The sequence below is a fragment of the Lates calcarifer genome, linkage group LG16_LG22, assembly GCF_001640805.2.
Source record: "Lates calcarifer isolate ASB-BC8 linkage group LG16_LG22, TLL_Latcal_v3, whole genome shotgun sequence".
In the NCBI taxonomy this organism is placed as follows: domain Eukaryota; kingdom Metazoa; phylum Chordata; class Actinopteri; family Centropomidae; genus Lates; species Lates calcarifer.
Genome location: NC_066848.1, coordinates 13,226,587 through 13,240,058, shown reverse-complemented (window position 1 = coordinate 13,240,058; position 13,472 = coordinate 13,226,587). Strand labels below are relative to the sequence as shown.

General features: G+C 43.2%; 1 protein-coding gene across 1 annotated transcript in view; it reads left to right on the top strand.

The window, feature by feature from the left end:
• Window positions 1–149: 149 nt before the first annotated feature.
• The window catches only part of pcnx2 (pecanex 2), a 29,172-nt gene continuing 15,849 nt past the window's right edge, over window positions 150–13,472 (top strand). Inside the window, 18 exon segments of the mRNA XM_018696939.2 lie at window positions 150–1,450; window positions 1,452–1,472; window positions 3,179–3,381; window positions 4,217–4,334; window positions 4,435–4,471; window positions 6,855–7,378; window positions 7,581–7,775; window positions 7,975–8,457; window positions 8,560–8,737; window positions 9,517–9,667; window positions 9,772–9,914; window positions 10,325–10,403; window positions 10,581–10,716; window positions 11,714–11,856; window positions 12,134–12,287; window positions 12,705–12,737; window positions 13,160–13,219; window positions 13,221–13,332. Coding sequence (XP_018552455.1) covers window positions 1,319–1,450; window positions 1,452–1,472; window positions 3,179–3,381; window positions 4,217–4,334; window positions 4,435–4,471; window positions 6,855–7,378; window positions 7,581–7,775; window positions 7,975–8,457; window positions 8,560–8,737; window positions 9,517–9,667; window positions 9,772–9,914; window positions 10,325–10,403; window positions 10,581–10,716; window positions 11,714–11,856; window positions 12,134–12,287; window positions 12,705–12,737; window positions 13,160–13,219; window positions 13,221–13,332 — 2,902 coding nt within the window. The 5' untranslated portion in view covers window positions 150–1,318.

The following is a 13,472-nucleotide window of genomic DNA, read 5'->3' as shown; positions in this document are numbered from 1 at the left end:
TCTGTGGGACGCTGCTGATGCCGCTGCTCTCGGTCCTGGCTGTGGTGCTCTCTGATTGGTGGGTTCTTTGACACGTGACCGCAGTGTCAGAGGGGTCGGGGATTTGGGGGGTATGGCGACGTAGGGAGGAGCCACTGTAGGAATGTGTGAGGAGAGCGCGCCTTCAGGGAAATTATGGGAATAGTGGACCATATAATCTCTCTCTCTCTCTCTCTCTCTCTCTCTCTCTCTCTCTCTCTCTCTCTCTCTCTCTCACACACACACACCACACTTGTGCAAACACCAGCCACGTGAAGGAGAAATTTTATTGAGAGTTTTATACAAACAATACACTGTCCATAGAAATCATCACTAGGTTTAGAATCAGCTTTACTAGCCAAATACATGAAATGTATGCAGTAAAATATACCAATCCTGCAGTACTACTTGAGACACCTGTCTGCAGCCAGAGATGAGTCAACACCTCTCTGAAACAGTTTCATCACAAACTAAATATTATAACCTTCATAAAGGTAGAATGCTGGACTGCTGTATTAGACTGCATTCATTTTAGCTCGGTGTACCTAATAAACTGCCAACTGAGTGTATGTATAGTTGTATGCAAACGTTTGTGCATCCCCTGGGCAAATAACCTACTTTATTTATTCTCAAAGTGAAAATAAATACAATCCTTTAACCGTATAGTAAAACACAACGTTATAATATAATATAATATAATATAATATAATATCAACTCGCCTATTTACAATATATTTTATATTGGTTCTATATACATGCATACTGAGTATATACATTACGAAACATACAAAGCATATAAATACTGTATACACATATATAGACTTCTATATAGGCCTAGTCGTCACATACATACTGTGCACAATGGCTTGCATGATTGTTTTTTCCTGCAAACCGTTTGCGTTTGCGCAGATAAACACTGAAGGTGGGAATCACATAATAGGAAAGGATGGAGAGGGGGCGGGCGGTCAGAGCTGCGCATCTGTGCAGGCAGCCAGAGAGAAGAGGGAGAAGGAGAGAGACAAACAGGACAAGATGAGGACCGCGGCAGCAGCAGCAGCAGCAGTGGACGAATCGACATTGGGATGGAAAAAGGCAGACGAGAGGACAACGCCGAGGAAGACCGACGAGGCATGAGAGAAAAGACTCTGGAGACGTGCTGTATCACCCCAACATGGAGGCGTAGCGATTGTAGCATGCGTTAGAGGAGATCATTTCATTGTAGCCTAGCAGCAGCAGCAGCAGCATCAGCATCATCATCCGTCCGTCCAACCTGAGCGGTGAGGAGGAGAGAGGAGGAGAGATGGGCTCCCAGGTTGTGCAGACCCTGCGTCAGGGAGTCTGGGCATCTCTGACCGGGGGCTGGTACCACGAACCGGAACAGAACAAATTCAACAACTCCTGCCACCTCTATCTGTGGATATTTCTCCTGATTGTTGCCCCTGTCTCTCCATCTGGTGAGTTTTTATCAGGGAACATGACGTTCAAGGCCGCTAAGGGGGTGTGAGGTGCTGCTCACGGTACCTATAGGTAACGTTTTTTTTTTTTTTGCATGCGGTCGTGTTTCCATCCTCGGCTCAGCAAAGAATCAAACATCCTTCATTGTCTGGTTGCTGCTGTGGGGAGAAATAGGCTAGAAAAACGGCACTGTCGCAGTATCTCTCCCTGCATGCAGTGACTGAACGCATGGTTGCCCCTGGATGGGGTAGTGTGTGAGCCAGAAGGCGTGAAACTGTGGTTCACTAACATTTTCATGTCATGGCCTTTAGAGGCTGCCTTACTCCCAGTGATAATATCCTGAGTGGGGCACTTCCACAAAGATACAGTTGATGTGGTGGAAGAAAAACCAGTCTTTCAAAATGATACAGACGCTCCTGCTTCTTTTCTTACTGCCCCACCTCAGCTGAGCGATAAGGTCAATTTATTTGACTCTTTTAAGGGACATCCCAGTGACCTTTGTGTTCCCTGTCCCCATTTTACACTACCTTATACAGCAGGATGGTGGTATGAATAAAGAATGAATACATTAACACCTTGACCTTAGCTGCTGAATGGTGAAAAGCATGAATGATAGGTATAGTGTATTCACAAGCCTCACCTATCTCCTGAAATTAATAGATGATATGACGGCAATGTGCAGTATTGAAATGGATGGACTTAATGGATCCAATTTGATCATGCACCCCTACAGTGTTAGCTTTTATGTTAATGTGTGTCTCTCAACACTTTTATGGAACAGAGGATTATTTGTACACCAAACTGTTTTATCCAGGTGAGATATGATTGATTGCAGATTATGATTATATAATGATTACTCCCCGCATCTCATCAGTCTCTGTTTTTGATACAGTAAACCTCTCATTGATGTTGAGTCAGGTCCACTGTGTTCAGATAATTCCCAGTTAGCTACCCATGAATGAAAGTTAGTGAGGCACAGTAACAGATTCTATGGTGCGAGTGACAGCCCAGACCTTTTTTTTTTCAGAGCTTTGCCGCCGAAGCTATATTAAAATGTTGTTACAAACAGTTTTCGCAGTCTGTTTGAAAACACCTTCTGCTTCCCCTGTGAAAACAACACAAGCTTCCTGGGGGAGATGTTTCAAATTTCAGGCTTATTAGCACTGAAGGTCACACACAACACGTAGCGTCTGTTTAATGATGGCAGAAAGTTGGGGAACAGCCGAATATAAACACAAATGTAACCAGACCAACCAGTAAATTTAGATTGTAAATTTGTACCAGCAGACATTAATAAGTGTCCATATCCAACACAGCAAGAACTCTCTCCAGACCAGTATGACTCATGTATCAGCATGATGCAGATGCTTTGACTTTAATCTTCCTGTTCTTTGCCATAGGCCGTTCCTCCCCTGGGGATCAATAAACGTCATTAATCTGCCAATTAATCAAATTAGTTCTTGTGGTTCACTGAGCCTGTAATATGCTCAGCGGAACAGTGTGGCTGTGTGAATGAATAAGCTTTACTTTTGCGGAATTTCACGTACATACACTAAGATGGGAAGAGACAGTTGGTACTTTTCCATCAGGAACAGACTGCTACAGCTTGAAGGATTAAATCAAACACTGTCCTGGTGGAGTCAGGAGACTTGTTGAGAGATGTCGGTTTGAATATGATGAAGCTCCTCTCCTCTCCTCTTCCCAGGCTCTGCCCCCCACCACCATGGCTTTGAGCATCTACTGCACCTCCATCACCGTCTTCTTCATCCTCATCAAGCTGGCCAACTACCGGCTGCACCTGATGTTCGACGAGGGCGAGGCGGTGGTCCGCAGCAGCCTCTCTGACCTCAGCAAGGCCCAGGAGAAGAAAAGCAACGCCTCGGACTCCTGCCTGCCTGCCAGCATCAGGTAAAACCCCTGCACTGGCACGCCTATAATCCTGAAGCTTCAGTCAGTGGTATCAGTCTGAAGTCGCTGAAGAGAAATCCTTCTCAAGACTACAGGCGTTAGAGGCCATTCAGAGAGAAATGCAGTGTATTTACATTCAACAAACTGGCATTTTTGCTCCTTGTGCCTCGAGCTGCTCCCCTGCCAGGTTAGTCATTACAAAATCTAGGCCAGAGGGCTAAATCCGCAATGATACAATTTAATTATTAACTTGGAAGTGTACATTTAGGCCCAAGACCTCCTTTCAGAATAATGCCACTAATACTAAGTATAGTATAACCTGTCTTACCATGCTTGAAATCCTCATTTTTAGTCTCCTCTTTCTGCCTTTGTATGTGTCTGTTTTTCTCAATCCTCTCTGTCTTGGAGATCAGACTGCTATCTTGATCAAGTGTATCAGGGTGGGACATAGGCGCTATCCACTTTATTTCAAAGACTCAGTACAGCTTTGGTGAATGAGCAGGCTAATGAGGGGAGGTCACTTGGCTCTGACACGCTTGATCTGCGCAGAGACTAATAAAAGAAATCCACCGCTTCCTGTTCCCCACACGACTGTATTTCTTGTCTTTATAATCTTTGAAGTGCTCGTGGAGAGATGAGCCCAGACACTACTTCCTCAGCTCTATAAATCTGTGTCATTTAGCATTCCAAACATGAGAGAGTGAGAACGAAGGTCAGATGATTTCCTCTAAAATTGATGTGTTGATGTATGCGCTTCCATAGACGCCCCATCATTCTGTCTCTCTCTCTCTCCGTCATTTAATTTCTCCCCCCATCTCTTGTCTTTGTCTGGTAGGAAGAGCAGCACGGTCCCCGACAGTGTTGCCATGACGATGTTGGCTCGCAAGCGTCCCAGTCCGGTGATCCAGGTGACAGTGAAACAGACTGAAACCGACCCGGGACTGATCGGGGTGGTGAGTGAAAGTTAAAAGTCAGACACCTGCCAATGTGAACATACAGTACAAAGTGCTGACCTGATTTTAATCACGTGTTTCCAAATTCTACTCCACACAGGACTGTTCAAAGTCAGATGAGGTGAAGACCTTGGAAGGTGATACTGATCTTTCATTAAGGTTTGAATAAGATTAGGATGGGTAACTCTTAAAGGAAAAACCTATATAATGAGCAGAGACATGATGTTTGCAGAGTATGATACGCTGTGAGTCATAAACTTGACAGTCAACAGGGGTTTCACAAAGATAGACCTTGACTACAGCTTACATCTCACTGATAGTCATACTTTAGATAGATGTCTGAATTGACCCGTGGCATAAATCTTAAGTAGGACTTATGTGCAGTGAATTCTTGGGAAATCAGACTTTTTTATGGCTAACCTCCAGCAGAAAACCCTCTGAGAAAAAATTCAACCACTGCTATACAAGGACATTTCAATGGGAAAATTCAGCAGAAATTGTAACGTTATAAAAGACTTACTGTGGCATAAAATCTTACCACGGTGCAGATCTGCAGCAGAGCTGAGATGCTGTGGTGTCTTAATGTGGCGGGCCTCTGTACTTCTACTACTATCAGTCGGGCTCAGGACAGTAGCTGTAGGCAAAGGACTCAGATTGACGATGCTCTCACTGCTGTGTATTTACTGACATCTCAGAAAACCTTTTCCCATTTTCATTACTCATAAGACTCAGTTATGATACATTGCCATTTGACCTCACTGGTCGGCAGGTGTTGCTGATCGTTACTGTGGAAACATGCCTCTCAGTGCTGAGTTAGCTTGGGGGTACTGTGGCTAACTTCAAACATCAGAGAGCAGTCTAAAATATCCTTGTGAAACTGACCCTTGATCTCAACCTAGCAGGCATAGATTTTAGACAGATGTATTATGCAGCATTCTTTACCACCATCATCCAAACACTTAAGGAGCACAACTATAAACCTTCCAGAGACACTTCATGTTGGTTTTTCCTATAATACGTCACCCATCTGTACGTGCCATTGCTCACAATTACAAACAATAGTGCATGCTATGTCTTAAAATAATTCATTGGCAGAAATGAGGTAAAGATGTGTAACCTGACTCATTGTTTACTGCAGGAGTAGAAGGTGAGAATCAGTCTGGGTATGTTTGGCTGAATGGAAAGTACAAACATTGCTTCCGACATATTTTAATGTTGCCTGCTTTACATACAGATAACAATGATTTAGTTGTTGCTCAGTTTAGCAATTATAAAGTGCTTACAAGAGCTTAGATGACTCATCTACATCACCTTAACCCACCTAATTTCCCTGTATATCTGTCACTCATATTTATGTGATACTGTGTAAACGCAGATTATATATCTCCCAGGTACTAAATGATCAGATTGAGAGAGCTTGTTTTTGAAACATGATGCATTTTCTCTAAATGTCAAGTATTAATCATCAAGCCCCATTTTAAGATTGGTACAGTTGCAGAAGAATGAGTTTCTGAGCTGTGGTAAGGTTTGTCTAGTGATTTGCATGAGCTGAGCTTGATTAGTAAAGGATCTGATTTTAGATTAGAAGTAATGAACAGAAATGCTAGACTAAAGGACTGAAGGGGCCCAATTTGCTAGAAACACAGATGTTTTGTTGTTTTATTTTCAAGCTCTTTCCCCCATTTTGTATTTTAAACACTTGCATGTTTCCTACAAAAGTTACATCTTTTATTGACATTGTTAAGTCTGACATCTGACAAGTATCTATAACCTGCAGAAATGTTTCCTCCAGTTTTGCAAATTAATCATACATGAAGCTATTTTTAAATCAGTTTCGAGAGAAATGACTTCTTAGTGATTCTGTGGAGTGCTAAAAACGACACCGACAATAAGATTAAGTGATAAGTATACACTTACAGAGTGAGGACAGGATGTAGAAAGACTAGTTATTGTTGCTATTGAAGCCATGTTGGTAATTTGGAGGGAACAAGTGTTCAGTGTATTGTATTGTCAGAATCAATCACAGTGGAATCCAACCCTGTTCCTCTTCTCTAATGCACCAATCTAGACTGACAACTTCCTTTTCTGCAAACACATCATTTGATGTAAATATGCTCAGATGTGCAGATGAACTAGCAGCCAGCCAGATCGCCAGCCACAAACACCAGATGACTGCTTCCAGTAAATTTATGACCTAATGCACTGGTGATTAGTTAGAGCAAAGTCAGCTGATCAAAAAAAAGGGGTATTTTCACTGTGGTGCGTTGCATCAGATGACTGCACAATTGTAAAAAAATGTTGTTTTTAATAGCAGAACGATTGATCTGCTTTCTGCAGTTCATTTTATTGCAATTGGAAGATCTGTTACTGTCAAATACTGCTGAACACAATAGTGTGAATTTTGTGTGTTGTGACTACAGCCAAATAAGAGATCACATTAGGGATTTTAGGATTAGAGCAGTTTTCTTGTTATTATACTTTATTTTCTGTAACTTTAATTTGCATATCATTTCAATCCAGGACAGGGTGAGAGTGCTGCAGAGGAGAGGCCTGTGGAGGGAGGCCTGAACCCAAACCCGGAGCCTTCTCCAGATGACCTCTCCAGCCCCAATCCCGACCAGGCCGCCCCCCTGCTGCAGGCCCAGCAGAGACCCCCGTCCCGGGCTGAAAGAGAAGAGATGCGGCCTGGATCTGGTAGTGGGACAGGGAAAATGGATGAGGAGATCATTGAAACTGGAGCTGTGAAAGAAGGACTGGACATTCAGGGCTCCTCGACGGGGGCTGACAGGGAACAGTCTGAGCAGGAGAGAATAGCAGAGAAAGACTCCGAGCAGGAGAAAATAGAGGAAAAAGACTGCGAGGACAAAGACACTGCAGACAGGGACACAGCTGATGAAGGTCTACCTCCCTCCAAGGGAAGTGAAGATGAGAGCGAGGAGGAGAGTGAGGGCCAAAAAGATCCTTCGGATGCCAACAATAACTCACTGGACACTCCCAAGGACCACCAGGACAATTTCATCGACGTCCCAGAACCTCCTGCACAGGTAGCCCTCACAGATGAAGAAGAAGATATAAGTAGTTATGTTTGCAAGGTTTTCATTTGATGTTCTGGGACTTTTATAAATGGGTATATGATACTGACCCCTCATGCTTCCTGTATCTTAATGAAAAGCAGTGTATCTGTCACTGTGATTTGATTATTTTTTTTATCTCTTCCCTCTGTCTGTCTCTTGTGTTGTCCATCAGGCTGAGCTGCCGGAGGAGACATACTGTTCTGACGAGATTGAAGTGGTTCTGGTAGACAACTCCAGCTCCGGGCCTGCATCGGTTCACCTGGACGACAGCGACACGGTCAAAATCATCATCACCATGAGCTGCGACCCCCAGACTGCTGCTCAGCTGGAGGAGAGCGTCAAGCAGAGCATTCTAGAGAATGCTCAGGTAAGAATCTTTTGGGACCTCCATTTTAATGTTTACCCAAAATTCAGTCTGATATATTTTTAGCTTTAGAATCACTACAATTTGAAATGCATTTCTTTGGGTTTGATTCATATCTGATCCGGTGGTTAGGTAGTTCTCGTCAAGGTGTTGTTACATGTAAGGGATAGTGCGTGAGGCATGTCTGTGTGTGTCCTGCAAGGCCCAGAAGGATGCAGGAGAATGTCACATCAAGATCCCCGTCATCACCTTTGACTCCCCCGAGGAGGAGAAGCAGGAGGCGGAAGAGGGAGAAGAAGGGGCCGGCTCGGAGGACGACCCCACCCCGAAACAGCAGCAGACGACAAGTCAAAGCGAAGAGTTTCACCTCTGTAAAGAAACAACCAGCTCCGACTCGACCACGCTGGAGTGTCCAGATCCCGACCAGGAACATCTCGGCCTGCAGGTGACCACTGACAGCACGCCGAGCCCACAACTGACAAATGATAACAGCTCATCGGGTATCGATGTCCACTCCCACCCCGATGATACGGACCCTCTGGATCCTAACGTGGATTCACAAGGGTTCCTGCGTCTGCCACCGGCTCTGGGCCGCTATGGGCCTGGCGGAAGGACTCACATCCGAGGGCTGAGCATGGACAGCGGGAAAGATGCAGTGCTGCTTTCAGACCGCTCACATAACACAGTATGTTGGCAGTTTAGCTCTGTTTCTATTTCTGTATCTTTATTCTAGTTATCCCCCATCCATCTGTCCATGCATACATGCAAACATTTGTTTCCCTGTCAGACCACCATGACCAGTTCCAAGTCAGATCTGGAAGCGAAGGAGGGTCAGATTCCTAACGAATCCAACTTCTTGGAGTTTGTCTCCTTGCTGGGGTCACTCAGCACCAGAGCCAGTGGGGCCAGCACACAGGAAGAGGAGGGTCCGGAACGAAAACAGGATGTGGGAGTTGCAGAGGAAGGTGAATCTGGGCAAGAGGGTTTGTTCCTTTACCTCCACCTCCTTTATCTACATGTTTTAAAGGCTCTTCACACCCACACAGATGACTCAGAGCTGCCAGTCAAATACAATCTGTACACACTCACAAAGTGTTTTGAGTGGACTTTGAAGGTGTAGGGGCTTTAAAAAGTTAGAGTTAATGCAGATGTTTAGACATAAGTGCATGGAAAAGTGAGAGGTCATCATTGGTTTGTGAGCTGTTTTGCTCATGTTGCACAGTCTCATTAGTCAAACACAGTTAAAACCCTCGGTGTGGTGGCTAATTACTGCCATAATGTAGCTTTACAGTGCTAATATTTTATTATAATGTATTGAATTTTACAAAATAATATCTTGACTTCAGATAACTGTTGTGTTTTTAGCCTTGCTAAGCCCTAGCTCTCCTTTTAGCTTTTGGTCTCCACCAACTCCTGAGGGAAAATTTTGTCACAGATTTTTCTTTGAGGTGCCTGCTAATAAGGGAAGTGAGACTGAACCAAAATAGTAAGGTTTTAAGCCTCAATACCAAAACAAGAGGTGAATGACGCTTTAAACTCTCCAGTGAACTTCAGGGGAACTACCGAGTTGAGTGATAGTTCTCTGTGGGTTTGTCAGTGTTGACAACTCAACATGACAATGACACAGGCAACATTTTAATACCAGCAAAGAAATATGAATTGTCTCACCATTAGCTGGGGCTTTACATTTAAATCTTTTTCTGTTAATTTAACCAGAAAACATTTTCGTTTGATCTGTTTGCAGAGAACCTGAGTACAACTTCCAGACCAGATGATACAATAACAGAGACCAACGTGGAAAACAAACCAGAAAGACCCAGACCGCCAACCAGCCTGCCTACCAACACACTACAGGCTATACCTCCTACACACATCCCAATAGTCTCTCCCGACAGGTACATATGCCTGTAGGATTACACGCATCAGTAAAAATGTGCAAACAGCTGAATTCATTCTGACACACACACATTTACAGTATTTATACTTTTTCTGTCAACAGTCCACAGACAGACAGAGAGAAGGATCCGGACTACGATTCCCTGCCCTCGCAAACCTCTCAGTCCGAGAGTTCCATGCTGCAGGTCATCTGCAGACCAGAGGCTACCAACAAAGAAGAGGCCTACACCTTTCACACTGTACACAGTAAGCAGCTACCCTTGAACAAAATTAACAGTTAAAAATATTTGTGGTATTTACACACTCTTGTCGTTAGTTTCTTTTCTTTGTGCTGAGATGAGTCACATACTGTCAGGAACAACAATGATGTGCTGCAAATACACCCAGTCAGTGTGCTGTGATGGCCTGATATTATTTTGATCTTTTCCACAAATATACGGTATGTGTGGAAGGCTTCCCTTTTGAAACAGCTCAAAAAGCTGGCAGATTAAATGACATTTTTCTGGAACGGCTCCAAGATGTTCAGCTGTTCAGTCATGGTCCAGTCTCGGGTGTCTGTCTGTAATGTTACATAAACCCCACACATCAGTTAATGCGCCTCACTTATCCAAATAGAAATTTCCTGACAAGTTGTATGCATCTACTCGTTTCGCCAGGAGACAGGCCGCGTAAGCTGTACGCAGAGAGAGCCCTCAACCTGCCGCTAGGAGCCGAGCTCATCACTGGCAACATGTGGTACTGCTGTCTTACTGTCTTTTCCTCCCCTGCTTCATCATCTCTTCCTTTACTTACAACAAGCCTTTTTTTCCCTCCTGTTATTCTCTTCCACTGGTTCAGTGTGTTTCTTGCCATTCCCTCATCTTCCACACACTGACATCAGCCTGTTACCTTTGTGCTTGTGCGTGCCTTTAGCGACCTGCTGTCGACCTCCTCCAACTCAGAGTGTCAGGACGGCCTGGTGGGCGGTCACGCTGACTGCCCTTTCCAGCGACGCATCATCCCTGCGCACAGGCTTCGGCCACGGCGCACGCACCCTGAGATCTTCCAGGTGTCCGTCTACTTTCACTTTTTCCTCTTTTGTTTTGTAGACTAGTGGCATCCATGATTTATTAAACCTGATTAGTTAAAACTAAAGACAGCCATACAGCATATGCATGGACGTTTGGTGTCTGACATCTTCCTAGCAAGCTGTTATTCAGAGGTACCCTGTGGGTTTTTGACAGCTATTAGCACTATTGAGCTATGTTGTTTACAAATTTGTTTGTATCCTGTGCATGCACACAGGGGGATATGATATCCAGTTCTCCTGGTGGTTTCATATTATTTCACTAATTGACAGCTGGTGGAGGTAACATGCTGAGAAATGTAGCAAGGTGCCAAGAAAGAGAGTGAACAAGAAGACTGCTAGCAAGCAAACATGGGTGTAAATTATGTTTTGTAGGTTTCAAATTCTTCCAAAAATTGTTTTTTCAAATGTTTTTAATAGTAGTATTAAAAATATAAAACAACTGTCAGTTAGCAACAATCAATAAATTGATCAATAAATAATACATAAATTAATACATAAATAACACAATTAAACAATACAGTTTTAAAAGAAAAATACATAAGTGAACCCACAAATAAATTTGAAAAATACCAGTCCACAGAGGATGATATAAATGATAAATGATCAACCAACTGGTAAACTTGAATTAGTGTTTTCTCTTAAAAGGTCACTGCTGAAACAGTAGCCATAAGATCAGTCCTGAATCAGACCACATCAGGGCTGGATGCAGACCAGCAGCAGTGACATAATGTGCCTGGATCAGTTGTTAAAGCTGAAGCAACACAGACTCGCTGCTGAATCATTAATGCACCACTTTGTGTGTGTGTGTGGACTTGTGTTGTACATTGTGAAAAAGATGTTGCTACAGTGACCCCGACTGTGTTTTGAATTATTGTACACAGGAAATCATGTAGATATAAAACATCAGACTCCTTTTCTTTCCAGTATTATTGCAGTTGAATTCTTGTGGGTGTAAATGATTTGTGTTTGTGTGCAGGAAGAGGACTCTTTGGATGAGTCATCAGAGACTTCCACCCAGGAGAAACCGACCAGGAAGATTTATTACAAACTCAAACTGTTTCCCGGGAAGGGGATCAACATTTTATATGACCGACTCACCCTGCTTGCTCTTTTGGACAGGTAATACACAAATCAACTGTCTTTTTTTTTAGATGTTTTCTCTGTGTAAACAAATTAAAAAAACAACTGCATTCTTTTACATTCTTTGAATTTATTCAATATAATCACCAGTTGAAGTATAATTCACTAACTTTATGTCTATCTTTCCTTTTAAATACAGCAGCAAATGATCATCAGTCTCAGGCAGATATTATGTTCTTCATGAGTGAGGTTATACTGTATGCCGGCTAAGCTACTGTAACTAGTCTCTACCTTTGTATGTGCTGTTTTCATACAGAAACCAGGATGTTCTGGAGAATCTAGTTGCAGTCTTCATGGCTTTCCTGGTTTCCTTCCTCGGTTTTGTGCTTCTCAACCACGGCTGCTTCAAAGACTTCTGGGTTTTTCAGTTTTGCCTGGTCATTGCCAGCTGCCAGTATTCCTTACTTAAGGTAAAATAACCCCCGCAAAAACTCTGTGGAAGTTAGTTAATACCACTCCTCCTTTTGCAGATTCTCTGAATTATAAGCAGTGTTTGTTAACTCTGCTCTGTGGCTGAGTGAACATTTACTGTCGGGCAGTTAAACCAAATTAAATTAAATTGTGAGGGAAAACCATTTCACTTACTTAAACCAACTTGGATCGTTCTTAAGGAATAAATTATGTGTCAGCTAAAAATGTCTGCCATTGTGACTTAATGTCAGTTACAAGTAAAAGTGACCTCAGACTCATCAGTTCCTGTTTGCTCCCACACAATTGTCAGTTGTCTGGTATTGCTACTGCTGCTGCTGCTGCTGCTGTTCTCAGTTGTTTTCATGTTAATTTCCAAAAAGTGATTCAGTATTGGCTTTTGTGGTTTTGTTCTCCAGAGTGTCCAACCAGACGCAGCTTCACCAACCCATGTGAGTTTAATGTTACTTTGTCACTAAAGGAAAGAGGAAATATTACAGATGAAGGAAAAAACTAGCTTTATATTAGGTATGATAATAATCAATATCTTAACACTCATGATATGCTTGTTGGTTAGTTTCAACTTGTGTCAGCTGTTCCTCTTCAGTGATGCATGTTGTCAGTCTTTGGCATATGATGTCATTAATCTCAGAACAGTTCCCTTTTCCATATTAAGAATTTTACTTGTTTAGACTGATGCACCAGCACTGTGGCCACAGAGGATGTGGCCTTTTTGGCTCTCCTGGTTGAGAGATTTCATATGACCCAAATTTGTAGCAGTGTTTGTAGTATTATCTTGCTGTACCTATTATATCACTGTGCTGAACATGAGACCGAACCTCCTACCATCCTAATTTGTGTGTGCTCACCCTAGGGTCACAACCAGTTGGTGGCCTACGGTCGAGCGGCCTACTTCTGTATTTTCTGTGCTCTGAATCTGGCTGCTGGAGCAGCTGCTGAGGCGGAAGGACCTGCCCGTCTCCACCCTGTACGGGGTCACCATCGTCTGCCATGACGCGCTGCGCTTCTTACGAGACCTGTTAGTGGGTAGGGATAAATATACCAGGATAGCTTTGTTTCAGCCAGTCCTTCAGCTGCTATTGCTCAGCACCTATTTTTATTATGTTGTTGTATATTACTTTATTTCCTGTTTAAAACAATACCTTGTCTTTGACATTTTTTTTATT